At 45.6% G+C, this 24,511-nt stretch overlaps 1 protein-coding gene across 1 annotated transcript in view; it reads right to left on the reverse strand.

The window, feature by feature from the left end:
- Positions 1-1,554: 1,554 nt before the first annotated feature.
- Positions 1,555-24,511, reverse strand: part of EEF1AKMT4 (EEF1A lysine methyltransferase 4) — a 52,175-nt gene continuing 29,218 nt past the window's right edge. Inside the window, exon 3 of the mRNA XM_026722757.2 lies at positions 1,555-11,762. Coding sequence (XP_026578542.2) covers positions 11,472-11,762 — 291 coding nt within the window. The 3' untranslated portion in view covers positions 1,555-11,471. The remainder of the gene's footprint in view (positions 11,763-24,511) is intronic.

Genomic DNA, 24,511 nt, shown 5'->3' on the forward strand with positions numbered 1-24,511 from the left:
GAAAATGCTACCAAAAAGTAAAAAAAAAAATGCTCTTGTAATGCAGAGTTAATGAAAATAGAACGATGCATCACAATTTTGATCAAGCTGGTGTGTGGGTAGCTGGGCCTCTCACACCTTCGGGGATGGAAGAATCAGCCGTGACTCTCTGCATTTTGGAATAATGGTGGAGGAAGGGAGCTAAGGGCCTGACAGGCTGCTGCAAACATTGTGCTTTTCCACACATTTTCTTTCTTTGCTAATCAAATTGGTAAAGCCGCCCATCCAGTAGTGGGATTAAAAATTTTTTACTACCGGTTCTGTGGGTGTGGCTATGGTGGGCATGGCTTGGCAAGGGAAGGTTACTACAAAATCCCCATTCCCTCCCTATCCCACTAACCTGCTTTCCAGCTCTGTTCTCCTGGGCAGGGCAACCAAAGAAGACCCAGCCAATCAGCTGGGACTCGGGAGGCAGAGAAGAGATGGGGGCGGGACCAGTCAGGGGTGCTATTTGCTGGTTCTCCGAACTACCCAAAATTTCCGCTTCCGGTTCTCCAGACCTGGTCAGAACTTGCTGAATACCCACCTCCGCCCCCATCTCACAAAAAGCCACTTGGAATCCAAGAATACACAGCATGGGATTTTACAGGTTCGCACCTATTCGCTAGAACCGGTTGTTAACATTCTAAACAGTCAGAGAACCGGTTGTTAGAAGAAATTACTGGGCTAATCCTGTAAGGAAGGCAGGAAGGAAACATTCTGGTGTTGCTTACAGAAACTGCCTCTCCGTTAACCCTTATTACATTCTTGGCAGGACTAGACTTCCTGTCTCTGGAACTTCTCTGGAGTTTTTCCCCCCTCCTTTGCTAGTACTTTGCTTGTTACAACAAAGTTACAATGGCACTGGAAAAAGTGACTTGTGACCCTTTTTCACACTTACGACTGTTGCAGCATCCCCACAGTCATGAGAGGCCAGGTGAGGAGATGCGTGCCTCGATGTGAGTGATGTTGAGTTGCCACGCCCTGCCAATAACATGACCACCAAGCTACGTCCACCCGGTCACACGACCACCAAGGTACACCCACCAACTAAGCCACGCCCACAGAACTGGTTGTTAAAAAATTTGAATCCCACCCTCGAGTATAGTTTCCTGCCTGAGTAGGGGGTTGGACTAGAAGACCTCTAAGGTCCCTTCCAACCCTGTTATTGTTATTCTGCACCTAACCCAAACACACTAAAACCTGCAAAAGCTGAAGTTAATATTGATCCCGGCGTGTTGAGTAACACAGCTGCTGTGTCTTTAACCAGGCTGATAAAACATATTGTATTGCATATGGCTGTCTTTTTTACTCATAGTGACTTCTGCTTACTTGTTCTACAAGAAGAAAAAAAATGTTTATTGTTATAATTCATGGCAAACCTGCTCCCAGCGATTCTCCTTTGAGGCAAGGGGATCTGTACTGAAACACGTGTGAGATCTGACAGTCTGGTATTTAAGCTGCCAACATTCAAATCATGACGGGCAGGCCTCCAAGAGAGGTTGTTGATAGCAAATGACTTGATTTTTAAAGCAATTTCAACGATATTGTAAAGGACATTTTATTAAACAGTATCAATTTTAGCCACATGTGTGGGCATTGTGTGAAATCCAAAATCAACAGGCCATTCCCATGATGGCAAACCTATGGCATACATGCCGGAAGTAGCACGCAGAGCCATTTCAAACTGAGGCTATAGAGCACTGCACAACAGAACAACTAAGACACAAGGACAGTTTTTCCCTGAACGCCATCACTCTGCTAAACAAATACTTCCCTCAACACTGTCCAACTATTACAAAGTCTGCACTACTATTACTATTAACCTTCTCATTTCTCCTTATCACCCATCCCCTTCCACTTGTGGCTGTATGACTGTAACTTTGTCGCTTGTATCCTTACGATTTATATTGACTGTTTCCTAGTATGATTTGATTGCTTATTGTACCCTATGACTATCATTAAGTGTTGTACCTTGTGATTCTCGACTCTTGGCGAATGTATCTTTTCTTTTATATATACTGAGAATATTTGCACCAAGACAAATTCCTTGTGTGTCCAGTCACGCTTGGCCAATAAAGAAGTTCTATTCTATTCTATTCTATTCTATTCTATTCTATTCTATTCTATTCTATTCTATTCTATTCTATTCTAATACTATTCTATTCCACTCCACTCCATTCTATTTCTGCCAGCATGCGAGAGGTCACCCAGAATAGCCCCACTGCGCATGCGCCACCCCCTCACCAACCAGCTAATTGTTGGGTACTGCCACGCATGCGCAGGGGGGGAGATGCGTGCGCATGCACAGAGGCACATGGTGCACACTCAGGGGGGGTTGCACGTGCATGCACAGGGGGTGGAGGGGTCACGCACACATTGCATTATGGGTGGAGGCACATGCACGCATGCTCAAACTTCCAGCACGCGACGTGGAAAAGGTTAGCCATCACTGGGCTATTCAATACTTGAAAAAAACCCTTAAGGAAACTTATGGAAATGATAACCAATAAATCGGTTATCCTATACAGGTACTCCTCCTGTTACAACAGTTCGTTTAATGTCCGTTCAAAGTTACAACAGCACCGAAGAAAGCAGTGGTGGGATTCGATTTTTTTTTACTACTGGTTCTGTGGACGTAGCTTGGTGGGTGTGGCTTGGTGGGTGTAGCAGGGGAAGCATACTGCAAAATCCCCATTTCCTCCCCACCCCACTAACCTGCTTTCCAGCTCCATTTTCCTGTGTAGGGCAACAAAAGAAGGCCCAGCCAATCAGCTGAGACTTGGGAGGCGGAGAATAGATGGGGGCGGGGCCAGAGGTGGTATTTGCTGGTTCTCTGAACTACTTAAAATGGCCGCTACCGGTTCTCCAGAGCTGGTCAGAACCTGCTGAATACCCACCTCTGGAATAAAGTGACTTACGACCATTTTTCACAATTACAACCTTTTGCACCATCCCCAGAGTCATGTGATCAAAATTGAGAGGCTTGGCAACTGACTCACATTTATGACGGTTACAGTGTCCAGGAGTCATGTGATCAACCAGTCAATGGGGAAACCAGATTCGCTTAACAACCGTGAGTTACTAACTTAACAACTTCAATGATTAACAACTCTGGCAATAAACGTCATAAAATGGGGCAAAACTCATGTAACAAATTTCTCATTTGAAATAAATGTTGGGCTTAGTTGTGATCCTAAGTCGACAGCTCTCTGTACAAATAGGATTCCTTAAGGTTAGTTAAACTGCATCTTACTTTACACATGGATTTATTTATTTTTATCCCATCTTCACTATGTTTACAAATAACTGACAGTGGTAATTTTTTACAAATAAGTCAAGGTGGTTAATATAGCCAATACATACAACCTCTAGTTTCCCAACAACTTGGTCAGGTAGGTTGGGCTGAGAGGGTGTGACTGGCCCATGATCACCCAGCTGGCTTTCATGGAAAAGGCGGGACTAGAACTCACCATCTCTTGGTGATCAGGCCAAAGTCTCCCAGCCGGCTTTCATGAATAAGGCAAGATTTGAATTCATGGGCTGCTGCTTTCTAGTCTGCTGCCTTAACCACTGGACCAAACTGCCTCTATGTCCCCTCCAGGTTTCCTCTTTCAATATTACTTATCTTGGCTTCAGTGGAGGGAACCCTCTGCCCAGCAAATCCTTCCGTAGCTCCTTTGATTTTGCCCCAAACCACACTTGGAAATACAATTGCATTTCATTCTTTAAAACAAGCCAGATAGTAAATCGTATCTGACATCTCTTAGGATTGCAGCTATGAAACCTGGCCTGCCTTTTAGGCTCCCCCAGCATCTAATTGGCTTGTGAAAGGCTCCTTATGCAACTGTCCATTTCTGGACAAGTTAGGTTCCAGCTCTTGACAACAGTGGTTGCCTTTGTGTACAGTGAATTCAGAGTGGCTATACTTAGAAACTCACAAGACGCACGGATTTTTTTAATCAGGAGGGCTTTTCACCGTGCTATTAAATGTTCCTGGCTTTCGCTTTGTGCCAACAAAAAGAACGGGGCAAACGTGTCTCCTGTTTCTCCGAAAATATGACCTACCCTGAAAGTAAGTCCTGGCTTGATTTTTTTTTAACATGTACACCCAATATAAGCCCTACCCTCAAAATAAGCCCTAATTAAGATCCTGCCCATTCCAGAGTAGATGGGTAAAAATTAAGCTAGGGTGGGGATTTGGGGGTAGAGCTGCCTTTCTACTTACCTTTGGACAGTTGTAGCCAGGCCTCGCACACCCCGACACCTGCCTTGCCAGCCTATTTCTTCTGCAGCCAGCAAGGCTGGCAAGGCTTCCCTTAAGGCCTCTGTAGCTGATAACAAAGCTCTGGATCGATCCAAAGCTCTTTTATCGGCAGCAGAGGCCTTCAGGAAAGCCTTGCCATCAGCAGAAGATGTTCCTGAAGGCCTCTGACAGCAAAAAGGAGGTTGGGAGTGACATGTGCAAGTGAGGTTAGTCAGTGGATGACATCCCCCCAAAATAAGACCTGGCGCCTTTTTTGGTGGCAAAAAAAAATATGTAAGACTGGGTCTGTCATGCCCCTGTTGGAATCTGATTCTGAGGGAGAGGTGGAACAGCTGACAGGGAGTGGGAGTGTGGTTCCCGGTGGCTGTGGAGGAAACTGGGGAAGGGCACAATCCGGCTGGGCATTCAGAGGAAGACCCAGGGTGACCCCCTCTTCATCCTAGGGCACGCACAGAGGAATGGAGAAGGGAGCAACATGGCTTATGGGGGAGAAAAGGGCCCTGATTCCCTTCATTAGCTGCAACTGGGAAAACAGGATATAAAAGGGCATTTGCACACAGCACCTTGCTGGAAGCAAAGCGTGCATTATTTTTGTTTTGTCAAGTCTTATCTGAGTTCTGGCATCCTCCCAACTGTGTGTGTTTTGTTATCTTTTGAAGTCTGCAATTGCTTATCCTGCCCTGTCTCATTAATTGCTGCAGCGTGGTTTGTGTTGGTTTTTATTTATAATTTATATGTACTTTGAGTTCCGACTGAATTTCTTCCCTTTCAAAACTGTTCTTGGGAGAGTTTTTTCTCCAGCTGATGATAACTGGACATTGGGGGCCAAGTAGGAGGAATTAAAGGGACTTTACCTACTTTTGTGACTTCATTGCTTTTGTGCCACGGCCCTTTGGGTCATCATAGGCAGAGGTGGTATTCAGCGGGTTCTGACCAGTTCTGGAGAACCAACCGGTAGTGGAAATTTTGAGTAGTTTGGAGAACCAGCGAATACCACCTCTGACTGGAGATTTTACAATATCCTTTCCCTGCCATGCCCACCAAGCCATGCCCACAGAACCAGTAGTTAAAAAAAAAATTGAATCCCACCACTGATCACAGGGTCTTATTTTCGGGAAAACATGGTACATATGTTTGTAAGTGGCCCCACCGCTGCCTCTCCACGAGACGGGTGACACATAAATCTAATCAATCAACAGATACAGGTAGTCCTTGACTTACGACCACAATTGAGCCCAACATTTATGTTGCTCAGTGAGGCAGTTGTTAAGCGACTTTGCCCCATTTTAACACTTTTCTTGCCACGTTTGTTGAGCGAATCATGCAGTCGTTAAGTTAGAAACACATGGTTGTTCAAGGAATCCGGCTTCCTCTGTTTGTCAGGAGGGTTCAAAAGCCGATCAGGTGACTTTGGAGGAGGTTGCAACCATCATAAATATGAACCAGGTTTCAAGCATCTGAATTTTGATCACATGACCCTGGGGATGCTGTAATGGTTGAAATTCTGGAAAATGGTCATAAGTCACTTTTTTTCAGTGATGTTGTAACTTCAGTCACTAAATGAACTGTGGTAAGTTGAGGACTATCTCTATCTAAATTTGGACCACACAACCATGGGGATGCTGCTACGGTTGTAACTGTGAAAAACAGTCATAAGTCACTTTTTCCAATGCCGTTAAAAGCTTCGATCGGTCACTAAATGAACTGTCGTAACTCGAGGACTGTCTGAAAAATAGAAGATTAGATTTGAAAGCCTCCTTCCTTAAGCACAATCATGGAATCATAGGCTTGGAAGGGATCTTGAAGGTCTTCTAGTCCAACCTCTCATTGAGTTGTATTTGCGTTTCTGTTTTTTCCTTTCAGCTTTTTAACACAGACCAACCTGAGTTCAAACAAAGATTATCGTTTTATTTATTTGTTTGTATTCCGCCTTTTATTATTTGATTGATTTGACTTCAGGCCTTTATGGTTTTCCTCATCCCTTGTTTTCCAATTTAAAAGGTTACTGAGGTGGAGATGGAGTGTTTATTTCTGCAAAATTGGCAATAAAGTTTTTAAAGAGACATTTATTGTTTCAGGAATTGAGGTTTTAAACATTTTCCAGAAATGCTGTATGTACTGCACTGGGACTTTTGCTCTATATTCTTCTGCTGAATATCTGTACCTTGAATATAACATTTCCAGTTTCAGTATTATTATTTTTTTCATAATCTTTTAAATCAGTGGATCACTCTGGCAAACGTGTTGCGTTAACTCCTTGCATCTTTTGTGTAATTGGAGAGATTTGTATGTACTCGCCGAACATTTGCTCACAGTGGTGTGTTGTAGCCTTTTAGCTTGTTTGTATTCACTGTTTTTGGACCCTATTCCTCTTTGTAGGAGTTTGTGTTTTAATTTAATTATCCCACCTTTCTTTTTTACATATCTTATTCAGTTCCAAAGTTTCCCCATACATTCCTCTTTTATTTCTGGGGTATTCTGTTTTTCATGCACAACCCACACTATTTCATCCTGGTTAGGACGTGTTTTATTTAATCGAGCACATTGCAAAGAGGTCATTTTAAAAAAATATTTGGTTTAATTTCAGCACCACCCAATTCCAAAACAATTATTCAGGCACCTCCCCACTTCCCTCAAATAGCTTTTTTTGAAATGCAGTGCAAACTAAGATGTCAGCACAAAATAATATATACGGGCACCATATTCTTTTTCATTTTCTCAAGTTTGGTGTTTATGCTTTTCTTTGTCTTCCAAAAGCAGAAAGGAAAACTAATTCAAACACAACTCCCATTTTCGTGGAAACTATTTTGCACAAAAAACGTGAAGGAATACAACTCAAAAGGTTTTGGATTTCCTTAACTTTATTCAAAGATATTTTCTTCTTACTGAACACTTTTTGTAGCCTCTACAGAAGAGGTCTCCAAACTTGGCACGTTTAAGACTTGTGGACTTCAACTCCCAGAATTCCTGAGCTAATATGACTGGAGGAATTCTGGGAGTTGAAGTCCACAAGTCTTAAAGCTGTCAAGTGTGAAGACCCTTCTTCGAGAGGGAAGTTTAATTGAGAGATAGGCTCACCTTGCAGCTTTCTAGGAAGTAGAAACCTGTAAAGATTTTTTTTTAAAAAATGTAAAGCCTTAGTCTTTAGGCAGTTTATGTAACATATATATCGTTTTCCTTTGATTTAGCACCATCCAGTCAATTGTGGACTACATTTCCCAGAATTCCTAGTCAACACAGGTGGGGAATTCTGGGAGTTGCCATTGGAACCTTTTAAGGATTCCAAGTTGATCCCATCGAATCTGCATCATTCACATCTGTTCATCGTACTTTTATTCTGCCATTTCTCTGATGTTTTTTTGGATCCACTCCATGGGGATGGATGCTATTTGTATTGCTTTTGACAGAAAATCAAAGCTAATGGACAGTGACTGGACAAAGCCCACAACATTAATCTACAGGAAGGCTGGATCTTGAATGCAGGCCACACAGGCTCAAGTTTCCTTACCAATCTAGCTGGCCAAGACCAATAAACCACCAGGAACAGATTCCATTCAATAGCAAACATGAATATGCAAATAGTTCCACTAGATTAAAAAAAAAAAGAACCAGCATGCAAAATGTGCCATGACACCAAGCGGAGAGTTCAAAATACATTTCTTAGAAAAACATCCACAAGACAGATTTCCTGCTTGGGGGAGGAAGCAGTTAAAGGCTTTGAGGATCAGTGTCATTTTTTTTGACCTTGTAACTTGTACTATTTTCATATTCTGAGAATGAGCAGCACCAGCAAAACCAGGATCTTTTGAGGAAGAAAGACCAAAAAGCAGATCTTACTCAAAATCCTCCATTAATACATCTAGTGGTTAAAGTGATGGGCTAGAAACCAGGTGACTGTGAACTCTGGTCCGTTTCAGGCATGAAAACTGGCTGGGTGACTTTGGGCCAATCACCAGGAGGCAGTGAGTTCTAGTCTGGCCTTAGGCATGAAAGCCAGCTGGGTGACTTTGGGCCAATCACTAGGAGGCGGTGAGTTCTAGTCCCGCCTTAGGCATGAAAATCAGCTGGGTGACTTTGGGCCAATCACCAGGAGGCGATGAGTTCTAGTCCCGCCTTAGGCATGAAAGCCGACTGGATGACTCTGGGCCAATCACTAGGAGGCGATGAATTCTAGTCCCACCTTAGGCATGAAAGCCAACTGGGTGACTCTGGGGCAATCACTAGGAGGTGATGAATTCTAGTCCGGCCTTAGGCATGAAAGCCAGCTGGGTGACTTTGGACCAATCAGCAGATGATTTAGCCTACAAAAGATGCAAAGTGGGTTGAATATGGTCCAAACGTACATCCAATTAAAAAAATAAACAATGAAACACAATATAGTTAGATCTCAGGCATTGCAGAATTTGTCCTTTCAGTCGTTTTAAGTTTACTATTTGGGAAGGCAGTGCTGGGAGACACATACACACATACTTCCAGATGCCTGACAGGGAGATAGAAGTAGCTATTTTTCACTCGTCACTTATCACGAGTGGTTTATATCGCGCGCTGAAGTTGCAGTCCTCAAAACTCTTCCTGCATTGCATGCTCCTCAGTGTCTGAATGTTGAGGGGGAACATCTCCAAGCAGCTGTTGACACTCTTAAGTGTGAGGAAAAAATGCTATTTCTAGGGTGTCCTCTCGCGCACAATGCCTGGATACAAGCTCCTGTTCTTCTTTATGCCTTAAGGTGGTTTGGGGAAGAACAAGAGATAAGATGGCAGTCATACAGTAGCCCTATTTCCTTTTTTGCCTCACAAAGACACCCCCTTGAAGTAGATTTCAGGTGAGGGAGATCCCACAGCTGAGACTATACTTCAGATCTCTCTGGCCCGGTTCCCGGATCGCTCATTTTCAAAAATTATGACTTTACAGGGAGTCCTCAACTTATTAAACGTTGATTTAGGGCAAGGCTCTTCAAACTTGGCAAATTTAATGACTTGTGGACTTCAACTCCCAGAATGACTGGAGTAGGGATTCTGGGAGTTGAAGTCCACAAGTCTTGAAGCTATCGAGTTTGAAGACCTCTGATTTAGGGACTGTTTCAAGTTACAAGGGCTCTGGGCAAAAGTGACTTATGACCAATTTTCACATTTATGACTGTTCCCGCATCCCCATGGTCACGGGATCAAAATTCGGACGCATGGCCACCGACTTCTATTTATGATGGTTGCAGTGTCTCAGTTAAGGCCTTCTGAGCTGCAAAGTCAACGGGGAAGCCAGATTCACTTAACAACCATGTGACCAACTTAACAACCACAGTGATTCACTCACCAACTGTGGCAAGGAAGATTCATAATAGGACAAAACCCACTTAACAACTGCCTCGCTTACAAACAGAAATTTTGGGATCAATTGTGGTTGTAAGTCGCAGATTTACTAGTATAGAAACAGGGAGCCTTTACCTTTGATTTCCTCATCTCAGGTTCTCCTTCCCCAGGATACAACCTGAGCATCACTCCATTTTAGCATCTATATATTTCATTGGGGAAAATAAAATATCTAGGAAAAAAAAGACTTTACCAGAACGGCGCATAAAACTCCAACCATTCTTGGATACAAATTTTGCAATAGTAGAAAATCAATTACATAATTCCCGATTTCAGACTGCAGAATTAATCTGAGGTACTTTGACGGCACATGGAAAGGCCATTGCCTACCAGAGGCATTAAGACTACAAGCCCCATCGCTCCCCGGCCATTTGAAAGGCACCCAAGTTGGAGAAAATTGTTCAACGAAAGGGCTGGCAGGGAAAGACTTCCAATGGCTGGATTCTCACCACAGGTGAAATCCATGTTAAAATGCGGTTCATGAGTTGTACATGGCAACTCAACTTTTGTTAACGCTTTGTAGAAGGATTAAAAAACACCCAACTCCAGAGGTTTTAGACCAGGGATCCCCAAACTTGGCAAGTTTAATGACTTATGGACTTCAACTCCCAGAATTCCTGAGCTAACATGACCAGAGGAGGGATTCTGGGAGTTGAAGTCCACAAGTCTTTAAGTTGCCGAGTTTGGAGATGTCTGTTTTAGATAGTTTTCACATACCCTCGATAGACAGGTTGAGGGTTCCTCCTCAGAAGAACCAAAATAATGTTGAGTTAGGGCCAGCAACCCTCTGAGTTGGTCTCTCATTGAGATCCGGATGGTGTCTTTATATTCCTGATTTTCAGAAGGCCTGTTAAAAACAGAGGCGGCCACAAAGGGCCTTGGAAGACACTTAAGGATTCAGAGCACAGCGGCAAGATTTTTTTTTAAAAAAACCCAACAACTTCTCAGCTTTTAACCTCTCCCTTCCCTGCTTTCCCATAAATCGGTTCACAACTCTACAATGTGGGCAAGAGGATGAGCTCGGTGGGGTGGAAGGGAAGAGAAATGACTTTCTGCAACCAACTTGGCAGCAGAAAGCGTTCCCAACCAATTCCCCCGAGAACAGCCCCACCTCTTTGCCAATGGAAGAGGAGGCTTGATCACCATCATTATTATTGTTTTTTAAAAAATTGTATTAAAAAAAATGCAGGGAATTACCCCAGGTGACCTAGAGCAGAGATCTGCAAACTTGGCAACTTTAAGATGGGTGGACTTCAACTCCCAGAATTCCTCAGCCATTTCTGAGAGTTGAAGTTCACCGGTCTTGAGGTTGGAAAGGCCTGTTCTAAGCCACTTCCTCTTTACATCCAGCGTGAACGGGGTTTGCTCTATTGTAACTCATCATCTTCCCTTGAGAGGTGGAGTCCGGGCAAGGGAATGGAGCTGAGGGTTCACTGGCCGGATGCCTTTCCTGTCGCCAAGGTGGAGTTATATTCGGCAGATATATTCTCTTTGTGCCCAGAGAGAGAAATATCTGCTTCTGCCCAGGATCGAGCTCGCAGCCTCCTGATTCTGAAGTAAGAGCTCTACCACTAGGCCATCGCGCTGGCACACCTGGTAAATTCAGACAGGAAGCAAAGGAAAGAGGGAGTGGCTTAGAGCAGGGCTCTCCAACCTTGGCAACATGGCTGGCTGAGGAATTCTGGGAGTTGAAGTCCACAAGTCGTAAACAGTAGCCAAGGTTGGAGACCCCTGACCTAGAGGAAGTATCTTGGCGTGGGCCCTTTGGGACCTTCGCCCCACAAGCAGCTCCTTCCCTCGAGATAGTCCTTCTCTTGAGATCAGAGTTGAATGTTGAAGAGGTAGTTCTCACAGTCCGGCTCTTGGAGGGGGGAGCACACAGGGCTGGAGGACGAGGGGCGGCGATGGAGGCTCTGCCCCAGGGCCAAGTCGGAGGGGGATAACGCCCCACCTTTCTTCATGACGTAGAGGAAGTAGTGGAAATCCCTCCCATAACGGATGTGTTGGATGGACCAGTTGTAGGCCCGCTGGGCGTAGTGACGTTTGCGGAAATGCGGCTGGGCAAAAGTGATGGAGATAAACCTTCCTCTGGGTTGTAGGACTCGGGAGACCTGGGGGAAAATAGAGGGAGAATTACAAAGTATGCTGGTCCCCCCAAGGTGGAATTGGCTACAGGAGTCAGGGCTCTAGTAGCTAACCCCATTTAAATCATGAGTCTCTAGCCAAATTTTCAAAACTTAAAAGAAGATTTATTAGGAGTAAACATGCCAGTGCTGCCTGGGTGTAGCCGACTCTGAGACACATCATTTATTGTCACCCTTGACCCTGGTTTCCTCCCACCCCCTGTGTGTATCATAATTCATATTCTCCAATGGGACACATCCATAGCCAAGAGTCAACAATTATGCTCTCCAGTTAGAAGTTTGCATGGCAGAACCTTCGGTCACCAAGAAACTATCTTCGAAAACATTTATGGAATGCACTTTCGGTTTGCAAGCTGCCGCACTGCTCCCCCTTCCCTTTCTGTTGGCAACTCTAAAAAGATTTTATGAGTTGACAGCAGGTAGTCCTCGACTTACAATGGTTTGTTTAGTGATGATTCGAAGTTACAACAGCCTTGAAAAAAAAGGGTTTTTTCCCTCACCAGGACTGTTGTAACTTTGAATGGTCGCTAAATGAACCATTATAAATCAAGAACTACCTATAATCTTCTCTGAGAATTTTGCTCCTTAAGGCACAACAATAAACCCTCACCAATTGTCCCCATCCTCTCCTTTAGAACAGTGGTCCCCAACCTTTTTTGAACCAGGGACCGGTTTCACGATTATTTATTCTTCCACGGACCGGTACCTGAGTAACGCGAGACTCCACCGCCATCGAGACGGCTCTTCGTTCGAAGCCGCGCCCACCCCTTTGACGAAACTAAGGTGCGAGCACCCAAACGCCGCTTTCCAACCGAAAACCGAAAACCCGGAAACGCCGTCGAAACAAGATGGCGGCACCCAAGCTTTGTGGCCCGGTAAAAAAATGATCCACGGACCGGTACTGGTCCGGGGACCGGTGGTTGGGGACCCCTGCTTTAGAAGATGAGCAGCTGTCAATCATCCCCTGCTGCTGGGAAATTATGGGGAGATCAGTCACCCTCAGGTTCTCTTGAGAAGAAAAAAGAGTCACTTAATATCATGCAGCGGGGTTGTTGTTTCCTCCAAGAAACCATCATGCACGCGCGCGCGTGCTCACACACACACAAACACACACACACGCCTTCCTTCCACGAAAGTACCAATGTCATATTGAAACCAGATGCTCCCACGCTGCCACAATTTTCAGCCTGGGAAAGTGGGGGTGGACGTTCTTGGGGTATATGTAGTTAGACAAAATGACATTCTTTTTGTAGGTCAAGGTCATGTTATTTTGTACATAAGTGAGGGGAAGTCTTACGTTGGGACGGATGGTTGATTGTGCCATGTGATGTGATGATGGATGGATTTGCAGTTTTTAATTATTGCAATGTCTGTCTCCGAGTTATTGGTTGGAGTGGAGGGTTGCTTAAAACACTGAGACCAATCCTGTAGAGAAAAAATGCGGCTTTTGGCGGAGTCAGGCAAAGGGCTTAAGAAGACTTTTGCCTTAGTAAGACCACACCTAGAGTTCTAAATCCAGTTTTGGTCACCATATTATAAAAAAGATGTTGAGACTCTAGAAAAAGTGCAGAGAAGAGCAATCAGGATGATTAGGGGACTGGAGACTAAAACAAATGAAGAACGGTTGCAGGAACTGGGCTTGGCTAGTCTAGGGAAGAGAAGGACCAGGGGAGACAGGAGAGCATCTTCCAACATTTGAGGGGCTGCCACAGGGAGGAAGGGGTCAAGCTATTTTCTAAAGCGCCTGTAGGCCAGACAAGGAACAATGGATGGAAACTGAACAAGGAGAAATTCAACCTGGAAATAAGAAGAAACTTTCTGACAGTAAGAACTAATCAACCCAATGAAACAGAAGTTGCCCTCGGAAGTTGTGGGAGCGCCATCACTTGAGACTTTCATGAAGAGATTGGACTGCCATTTGTCAGAAATGGTGTAGGGTCTCCCGCTTGGGCAGGGGGTTGGACTAGATGACCTATAAGGTCCCTTCCAACTCTGATTATCTGTTATCTGTCTTCCTCATACCAGCTGACAAAGCCGTGCTAATTCAAAGGCAAGCCCTTCCAACCCCTTCTTGTGCAGGCAGTCCTCGACTTGCGACCATTCGTTTAGCAACCGACCAAAATCACAACCGCAAGGTTGGGGGAAGGGGGACTCGAGGCTGTTTTTTTTTTTTTTTTTTGCCCACATTTGTAACCTTCCCGGCATCTCCAGAGGCCGCTCGATCAAAATTCAGATGCTCGGCACAACTGACTCTTACTTATGACAGTTGCCATATCCCAGGTTCCCCTTTTGCCACCTTCCGATGAATGAAATCAAGGGAGAGAAGCCAGATTCGTTTAACGATGGTCTTACTGACTTAAGCAACTGCAGCCCTTCACTTAACAACCGTGGCAGCCAAGGTTGTAAAATGGGGCGGGGGTGGATAACACTCACTTCGCTGGGCTCACTTAGCACCAGAAATGTTAGTCTCAATTATCGTCGTAAGTCGAGGACTCTCTGTAAGGAGATTACCCCTCGATTGTTCTGGGGACCGGCGCTGCTGCAGAGCCTCCCACAGCTTCCCGTCGCCCTTCCCCCCAACCCGAAATCCTGCCAAGTGAACAACCCCAAGCCAAGATCTCCACACGGACACGTCGTCCAAGATACGGCTTTGTTTGCAGCCGAGTGGACTGATCCTTTTAATCATCGTTTTCTCCTCACTGGAACTAAACTCCTCCTAATAGGATGGAAAAAAAAACCCATCAATTTGCTTGCTTGGCTTTATCCAAAGTCAAAGGCACTTACGGCCAACGGGGGCTGGGCGTGATCGGCATGCCAAAGCCAAGGCCGCAGGGTCTCCAACGCCAGCGCCGGGCTGGGTGGAGTCATTCTTGCCTTTGGCTCGCTGGCTGCGGGGCTTCTGCTCGTCCAGCCAGCCTGGGGATACCCCACACCCGCTTCCTCCCTGTTTGACTCCTGAAGGACCCTCATCAGGCTAGGTGGGGATTGAATGCTCAACGGTCCGTGTGAGAGGCCGGGACAGGGATAAGAATGGGGGCCTTCTGCATTCAACAATTCCAGGGGAGGAGAGAGAGAGAGAGGGGAGGGGGAGGAAGGGGGAGAGAGAGGGAAGCAGAGAGGAGGAAGAAAAGGGGGAAGAGAAAAGAGATGAAAGAGGAGACAGAAGAAAGAGGAGAGAGAGAGGAGACAGGAAAGAGATGAGAAGAGGGGAGGAGAGAATAGCATAGAGAGAGAAAGGAGGAGAGAGGGAAGAGAGTGGGAGAGAAAGAGAGGAGAAAGAAAAGAGAGAAAGAGAGAGGGAGAAAGAAAAGAGAGAGGGAGAGAGAAAAGAGAGAAGACAAGAGAAGAGAGAGACAGAGACAGACAGAGAAAGAGAGAGGAATTTATTAAATTTACTTGTTGCCTATCTCACTGTGGGCCTATTCTGGGAGGCTTATAACAATAAAACAAAGAAAAGAACCAATATAAAAATAACAATAGCAAGGAATGAAACGATAAAAATAATACTTGGAAGTGCAGTAATATGACATTAAAAAGATGATATCAAGCACGCGAAGGATTAAAAACCTGCGCTTGTTGCGGGGAAGCAGGCCCTCCGGCCTGGGTCCCCAAAACTTTGCAGCCCCCTGGTTCTTCGTTCTCTCTTCTACCCTGGCAAGCTGATCTTGTATCCTGGGCACAGCTTTACATAAGCACAGGAGCCACTGCTAAGACAGAAGCTAAAAGCAGGAGTACCCAAACTTGGCAACTTTAAGACTTAGCATAGCTGGCTGGAGAATTCTGGGAGTTGAAGTCCACAAGTCTTAAAGTTGCCAAGTTTGGAGACCTCTGGGCTAAAGGAATATTTAAATCTCTCATTCGGTCGAAGAAAGAGATGCAAGCTTTTTCGATGGGAAAATGCTACAAGGGCTATCTGTGCCAGAGATGGCCTATCCTGGTTTGAGATTTAAATACTGCTGCACCATAGAGAATATCTTAACTTTCTGCACCTCTGTATGGTTTCCCAGTTGCACAGTGGCAGATAGGACAGCACTCCAGAGGGTTAACATCATTGCCCAGAAGATCATGGGTTGCCCTCTCCCCTCTTTGGAAGAGCTTTATAGCTCCCACTGCCTTAAGAAAGTTCAAAACATCCTCAAAGATCCATCTCATCCTGGGCACCTCCTTTTTTTGAACTATTACCGTCTGGCAGATGGTACAGGATAATAAAAACAAGGACAAATAGGCTGAAAAACAGCTTCTATCCAAGGGTAGTAGCTCTGTTGAATTCTACTGTACAGTGCAATATTAATGCAATATCAGGAGTTTTCAGTCCAATTGTATACAATGCGAAGGATGTGTGCTTGTGATTATTTTCATGGTCATGATGTGCACCAAAGATGGTGTTTGATTTCATTGCACGAGGTGCAATGACAGTAAACTAAACTAAATGACTGCTTCATATACCATCATCTTTCAGGGGCTTTTGGGTTAACTTCAACTTTAATTCACCAAATTATCAGTGCTCCCAACATGCTAGGTTACCACAAACTTAATCAAGGCTAGGACTGAGCAAATTGGGCACCTAGGGCTGTATAAACAGAGGCATAGAATCAAAACCACATGAAGCATCAGTACCACTTTATAAAGCCTTATTAAGACCGCACCTGGCACACCTGCCTCCAGTTTTGGTCCCCACCTTACGAAAAAAGATGTTGGGCGTTTGGGAAAAAGGCAAAGAAGAGCAACTAAGGGGATTGGCTAGTCTAGAGAGAAGAAGGACTGGGGGGAGTGGTGGCATGATAGCAGCCTTCGAGTATTTGAGAGGTTGCCACAAAGAAGAAGGACTCAAATTATTCTCCAAAGCACCAGAGGGCAAGACAAGTCAAAATGGATGGGAACTAATCCAGGAGAGAAGGAACCTGGAATTAAGAAGAAACTTCCCAAGAGTGAGGACAATTAACCAGTGGAACGGCTTTGCCTTCAGAAGTTGTGGGTGCTTCATCACTGGAGGTTTTTAAAAGAGATTGGACAGCCATTTGTCTGAAATGACATAGGATCTCCTGCTTGAGCAGGGGGCTGGACTGGAAGACCTCCATGGTCCCTCCCAGCTCTATTCTGATTGTTTCTGATTCTGACTGGGCCAGCTGCTAAATCCTTAAATGTATTGCATAAACTAGGGGTGTCCAACCTTGGCAACTTTAAGACTTGTGGACTTCAACTCCCAGAATTCCTCAGCCAGCAAAACTTGTGGACTTCAACTCCCAGAATTCCTCAGTCAGCAAAACTTGTGGACTTCAACTCCCAGAATTCCTCAGCCAGCAAAACTTGTGGACTTCAACTCCCAGAATTCCTCAGTCAGCAAAACTTGTGGACTTTAACTCCCAGAATTCCTCAGCCAGCTTTGCTGGCTGAGGAATTCTGGGAGTTGAAGTCCACAAGTCTTAAAGTTGCCAAGGTTGGACACCCCTGGCATAAACCTTGTTGGTTCTGCAGCAAGCTGGGGTGAAAGTCTTCCTTCTCATTGTTCCATCTAAACTAAAGGATTTGTTTTCCCATATCCCTGTTTTCCTCCCTTACCTCCATCGATGATCCATCTGCAGGACTGATTATTATACAGATAGCCCTCAATTTAGGGACGCGGTTGGCTCAGTGGAATTGTGGTCTCTCCCAGGTCAGGGATGGGCAGCCCTTTTAGGCTTACGGCTATGTTTTTATCTGGGCCAGTGGACAGCGGTTCAATGATGTCTCCTTGCCAACGTGAGCAAAATATCCATCTGGCATTGAAAGGGAGTTCGGGGCATGGATTTGTCTGTGTTGGTGATTGAAGGAATGGGATGAAAGAGTATTGATGCCTTTATATGTTGGTGTTACACAACAGGACCGTGATGGCAAACCTATGGCATGCGTGCTAGGAATGGTATGCAGAGTCCTCTCTGTGAGCACGTGCGCCATCGCCAGCTGCTCTTCTGGTTTCTGGCGTGCACATGCCTGGCGGCCAGGTGGTCTCTGTGGACACCAAAGTGCCAGAAAACAGCCCAAGAACAAGCTGTTTGGGGGGGCTGTTTTTTGGCTCAAAAATAGCTTGAAAACAGCCTGAAAGTGGTCCCAAAACCGGCCTCCCAAAATGAGCAAAAACACCCCCCAAAATAGGCAGGTGCGCATTGGCCAGCTGGTCTTTGGGTTTCTGGTGCATGCACAGTCTTGCTTAGGAACTTAGGAAATTTGGGGCTCGACTGTGGTCTTAAGTCAAGGGTTACTTATAGAACAGATTAATCCAGATTTTTCACCTGAGACGTGAACGGCCAAGGCTCAAACCCATCGCTCCTCTAATCAAGTCCATCCCCGTGGTTGTTGGTTGTCTTCTTCTGCACAAAGTTCCTTCAACTTTGTGCAACATTATGGGCTTCTCAAGGGAGGTGAGTCTCCATGTGACATGTCCAAAATACGATAGGTTTGATAAATACTTGCCACTTGGTTCAAGCATCTACATTTTGATCATCTACGTATGGTTACGAAGAAGTCCAGAAAGTGAAATAATATTTTTAAAAATTAAACAAGATAGCCGAAAACAAAAAAGAAGAAACAGGTAGCCCCTGACTTACAACTGAGCCCAAAATCTATGTTGCTAAGTGAGACATTGGTTAAGTGAGTTTTGCCCTATTGGAACCACTTTTCTCGCCACATTTGTTAAGTGAATTGTTGCGGTCGTTAAATTAGTAACATGGTTGTTAAGTGAATCTGGCTTCCCCCCTTGACGTTGCTTGTCAGAAGATCTCAAAAGGAGATCTCTTGTGACTCTGGGACGATGCAGCCGTCATAAATACGAGTCAGTTGCCCAGCGCCTGGATTTTGATCATGTGGACCATAGGGATACTGCAATGGTCGGTCATAAAGTACTTTTTTCAGGGCCATTGTAAAACTTTGAACGGTCACTAAACAAACTGTTTGTCAGGGTAAGTAACCTTGGAACATACCCATAGCAAACAAAACTCTGAGGCAGGTAGATTCCTCAAAGAATAAGTTGATTGGATGTGTCATATTGTCACAGATCTGGTGAAAACCAATTCTGATTATTCCCGTGGTTTTCACCTAATTAAAAGTTTTCCACTTTCTCAAAACTATCAGTTACATGGTCCAGTCAGGATACTGTTCTGTTGCTAGGTAACTCCAGTCCCCTCCTTCTGAGCACCTGGAGGAATGTCCTTGATTCCCAGGAGAAAGGACTTTGTTTTGACTACAACACCCCAACTATCTCTATTTCCCCCCTCCCTACCCCTCTTCTCTAGTGTGTCAGAACTGAAGTCTCAAAATGGCCTCAGTCAGGTCAGCTTCAGGGTTGACACTGTTGTAAATTGAGGGCTAAAGGCAAAGGTTAAAGATTCCCCTCGCACATACGTGCTAGTCCTTTCCTGCTCTAGGGGGCGGTGCTCATCTCTGTTACAAAGCCGAAGAGCCAGCATTTCCGAAGACATCTCCATGGTCATGTGGCCAGCATGACTAAATGCCGAAGGTGTACAGAACGCTGTTAACTTCCCACCACAGTGGTCCCTATTTTTCTACTTGCATGTTTACATGCTTTCGAACTGCTAGGTTGGCAGAAGCTGAGACAAGTAACGGGAGCTCACTCCGTTACGCGGCGCTAGGGGTTCGAACCTGTGAACTGCCGACCTTTCTGATCGACAAGCTCAGCGTCTTAGCCACTGAGCCACCACATCCCTAAATTGAGGGCTACCTGTATAATAATCAGTCCTGCAAATGGATCATCGATGGAGGTAAGGAAGGAAAACAGGGATATGGGAAAACAAATCGTTTAGTTTAGATGGAACAATGAGAAGGAAGAGTTTCTCCACGGGAGTTTTTCTAATTCCGTTATTTTGGAAGGTTCTCCACTGGATTCTACAGTTAAGAATCGGTGAAGAGCTTGTCCCCTTGCAAACTTGACCCAATCTTATCATGCTGGTTTATTTACCGGATAACTCCATTGCTGCTGCCCAAAGAGCAGGAGAGGATAAGAGAGGGCCGAAGCCAAGTGCAATGACAGCAAAGAGGTAGGATCAAGTCAACGCCAAGCCCGCCAAGTACAGAGGGACCATCAGCCAAAGAAGCATCATAAACTTAAGCCAGGCCAGGAAAAGGAAGGAAGGAAGGGCAAGACAACCTCTTGCCTCACTTGCCTGCCAAAGGACAACTCCTTCCCTATCCTGGGACAGGAACGAGCCAAAATGGCGGGGGGGGGGGGGAAGGGGGCAGGACAGGACAGTCACTGATAAATATAACGCACCAGTTGAGAAAAAAGGTGTACAGAGTTTGTCCTACTCTAAGTGTATCTGGTAAGTTCAACATATGATGTAAAGGGAAGAGGGAACGGTTTTGAGCAGGGAGCCTCCAACTTTGCAACTCTATGACTTGTGGACTTCCAACTCCCAGAATTCCTCAGCAACCTGAGGAATTCTGGGAGTTGAAGTCCACAAGTCTTAAAAGTTGCCGAAGCTGGAGATCCCTGGCTTTGAAGCACCAGCAGGAAAAGCTGCAACCAAAACAACTTTTTTTATATATATATATATATTTCTGCATATTTTTAACTGTAGTTCAGTTATTTGTGTTGTTTTAGTGGAAGCACTTGTAGTTGCTAGGTGCTGCGTTACGATCTCTGCTGAGTCCTGAGAATGGCGATCCTACAAGTGTTTCTTTCTCAGTTCCTCTGAGCTCTCTGAAACATTAAGGGAAACCGGAAGACCCACAAACAGAATAAAACAACAGAATCACAGAGTTGGAAAGGACCTTGGAGGTCTTCTAGTCCAACCCCCTGCTTAAGCAGGAGACCCTGTACCAGTGGTGGTTAACAGTTTTTGGGCACCAAGTGCCGAAATGGGTTCGTACGCCGAAAAGGAACCAAGTGCCGAAACGTGTGCACTGAAAACTGGAAGAGCGCTTCTTGGTGCGTGCATGTGTGCCAGCCGCCTCGTCTTTCAGCTTCTAATGTGCATGCAAAGACCAGTTGGCTGGCTGGTGCATACATGCACATTAGAAACGGGAAGACCAGGTGGCAGGCACACATATGCACCCCGAGAACTGCCTTTCTGGTTTCCGGACTCCCATGAGCACCGCAACCTGGAAGAGCAATGGGCGATGGCTGGCATGCCCAGAGAGATCGCTCTGTGTGCCACTTCCAGCATGCATGCCATAGGTTCGCCATCATGGCCCTATACCATTTCAGACAAATGGTTGACAAATCTCTTCTTAAAAACCTCTGGTGTTGGAGCATTCACAATTTCTGGAGGCAAGTCGTTCCACCGATTAACTGTTCTCACTTTAAGGAAATTTCTCCTGAGTTTTAGAGTGTTCAGTAGCCCAAGGACATTCTCTCCAGCAGCCCACATCCAGATAAGCAGGAATTAACACCAAAGGCAAAGGATCAAGCGGAAAAACAATTCCCTAATCAAGGAACTACCAAGAAGAAAATCAGACTACCATCAACATTGGCGTGGAAAGTTGCTGTATGTAAAGAGGGAGCAAACACCACACTCCCGGGCACTGATGAGGTTAATTGAGTAATGAAATATCGGCCAGAAACAACCACGCAAAGAAAGAATTCAGCAAATGTTATGTGGCAGCTCAAGATCCAATATCCCCCTAAAACAAGGTTGTCAAATTTAATTGAGGGCTGCATCAGGGTTGCGTTTGATCTCAGAGGGCCGGGCAGGCGTGGCCAGGGTAGGCGTGGCCAGCTCAATGTCACTCACGTTGGGACGTTGTCCCTGGCCACCATTTCACTGTGAGGCCTGGTAAGTGTCAAACCCGAAATTGACATATGCATTAGCCATTTAGCTTCACACACACCCCGACACCTGCCTTGCCTCACAGGCCCACTTCTTCTGTGGCCACAATCCGGAACTCTGTTATCGGCTGCAGAGGGCTTTCCGGAAAGGGCCTCCGACGGCGAAACGGAGGGCAGGGTCAATGCATGCATCAATACGGACCTCTTTTCTTGGCTGCGGAGGCCTTTCCAGAAGGCTTCTGACAGCGAAACAGAGGCCGGGAGTGACATGCGCAAACGGCGGCAAAAGAAGTGGGCTGATAATGCGCTGCTGCTGGGCGGGGCTTTTGGAGCTGCCTCCACAAGGCAGGTCCATGGAAGACACCCCCGAAAACAAGACCTGGTGGGTTTTTTGGGGGTTGGCAAAAAATAATTATAAGACTGGGTCTTATTTTGGGGGAAACACAGTACTGGATTATTAAAAGCTGAAAGGTTTGACTTGAGGACCAGAAATGTGAAGAGACGGAGAGAAAAGGGCACGCTTTTCTTTCATCACTCTAATAAACTATTCACTGCAAAGTGGAAGCAAAGAACAGTTTTCCGACGATTTGCTTTTTTCATGAGAATAGCAACATCTCTAAAAACGAGCTGAAGAGCCCGTTTTCTGTGCTGAACACCATCTGCTGCCTTAAATTGAGGGGACCTAATTGAATCGAACCCACCATCCTACTGTTTGGATACTCCCACTGAAGGATTAAAAATGGTGCTGTGGGTGTAAAACGTGTCAGTAGGCCCAAGTTGGTTTCTCTGCCACATACAGGCAGTCGTGGTCGCTGTTCAAAAGTTACAGTGGATTTTCCGGGGGAGAGGGCGGTATATTTATGATCCAGTTCCAACGTTCTGTTGTGGTTTGTTGGCAGCCTGTGCAAATAGCAGCGGAATTGGACAGTGGGGAAGAACAGAGACCAGTCTGGGAGTCTGGTGAAGACTTGGACGAGGGTCCTGCATCCGATACAGAGATGGGGCCAGGACCATCTGGGAGTGGGGTGCTGCCTCCGGAGCCTCTGGAATCTGGCAGCAGCGAGGCAGAAGAACAAGGAGAGCCTGTTCCCAGTGCGCGTATGCGCAGAGCTGTTAGAGCAGCTGAGACAAAAGGGGCGAGTAGGGAGTAAGGCTTGGAGATGATTGCCCCTCCCATAAGGTATAAAGGACAGGCAAAGGTGAAGAAACCTTTGCAGGAAGCAAAGTTGTTCTCTCTGTTCTGATTAAACCTTGAAGCTCTGTGTGGACTTTGTACTTTGGTTGGTTTTTTTATAGTTCATTTGGCACTTTTGTTGTTGGCAGCAATTCAAAGGAAAGAAAGGTGGGTGCTTATCTTGAGGAACTGTCTGGGACTCATTACAGGCTGGGAATGAATGTAATTCCCAGCGCTGAAATAAAACAAGGGTTGTTTTGACTAAACATGTGCTTAATTACGGTCTCAGGAAACCTTGGTCAGAACAGGTTCCAATTGCTGGGTACTCTACTCTGGTCACGTGACTGCATGCGAGGGGCACGGCAGCCAGCCTGCATTTATGACCATTTGCAGCATCCCATAGTCATGTGGCTTCATTTATGACCGTTTTGCCCAAACCCAGAGTTTTATTTCTGGTTTTAAGGGAACAATGGGTTCGCTTAACAACTGATGCAAAAAATGGCTGGGAGAGATCCATTTTGCGACCATCATGACTTATGACCATAATGGACAGACTTCATTAAAGTCATAAGTCGTGGACTACCCATACAAGAACAACCTGTCACAGGAAATGGGTGAAAGCTTTGCCCACTGTCACGATAACTCCTGTGGGTAGAAGCTAATGTCCAAAAACATCTGGAGAACATCAAGACTCCAGACCATTAAAGCTGGCTGGGGAATTCTGGGAATTGAAGTCCACATCCCTTGAAAGTTGCCGGGGTTGGGAAATACTGATTTAAGGTCTTGGGGATCAGAAACGTGGATCGAAAAACATGCGCGTTTCCTCTTCCTCCAGAATATTAAAATCGGTTGGGAAATTCTTGGCGTTGGGAGTCCACACACACCTTCAACTTGCCTAGTTCAAGAAATACTGATCTAGACGATCAGTGCTCCAACACAAGACAAACACAGTTGGAAGGGACCTTGGAGGTCTTCTAGTCCAGCCCCCCGCGCAAGCCTTTTACCGACAAATGACTGTTTAGCATGGGGATTCCTAATATGCATCAAAGAGGGGAAAACAACATTTTTAAGAGCTTCAGACACAATGAGTTGGTTAGAGGCAGAGATGGTATTCAGCAGGTTCTGCCCAGTTCTGAAGAACCGATAGTGGAAATGTTGAGTAGTTCAGAGAACCAGCAAATCCCACCCCTGACTGGCCCCGCCCCCATCTATTCTCCGCCTCCCGAGTCCCAGCTGATTGGCTGGGTCTTCTTTGGTTGCCATGCGCAGGAGAACGGAGCTGGAAAGCAGGTGAGTGGGGTGGGGAGGATTTTTGCAGTAACTTTCCCCCAGGAGTGGGGAAGAGAATGGGGATTTTACAGTGTCCTTCCCCTGCCATGCCCATCAAGCCACGCCCACCTAGCCACACCCACAGAACCGGTAGTAAAAAAAATTTGAATCCCACCACTGGTCAGAGGGCAGCTACAACACATCTATAAATGACTGCCTTCTGCCTCAAACAAAACAAGCCCATGAAGGCCACCTGGACAAATCTTGGAGCAAGCATCCTTGAGTTTAAATACCGAAGGAAGAGTTTGCTGGAAAACTTTGTCCTTCTGAATTACCCAGGTGCAATGTTGGAATGGAAAGCAAACGATTAAACTTGCTCCAGTTTTAGAAAGAAAGGACGAAAACCAGTCTGGATATCCAGCTGAAGAGAATGACTAAATAGAAGACATGTTAAGAGATGGAGGGGGAACTCTTAACCTCAGCATGATTTCTTTTAAAACTGCAGGCAGTGGA

This window comes from Pseudonaja textilis, chromosome 4 (genome assembly GCF_049901715.1).
Source record: "Pseudonaja textilis isolate UNSWEBS1 chromosome 4, rPseTex1.2, whole genome shotgun sequence".
In the NCBI taxonomy this organism is placed as follows: domain Eukaryota; kingdom Metazoa; phylum Chordata; class Lepidosauria; order Squamata; family Elapidae; genus Pseudonaja; species Pseudonaja textilis.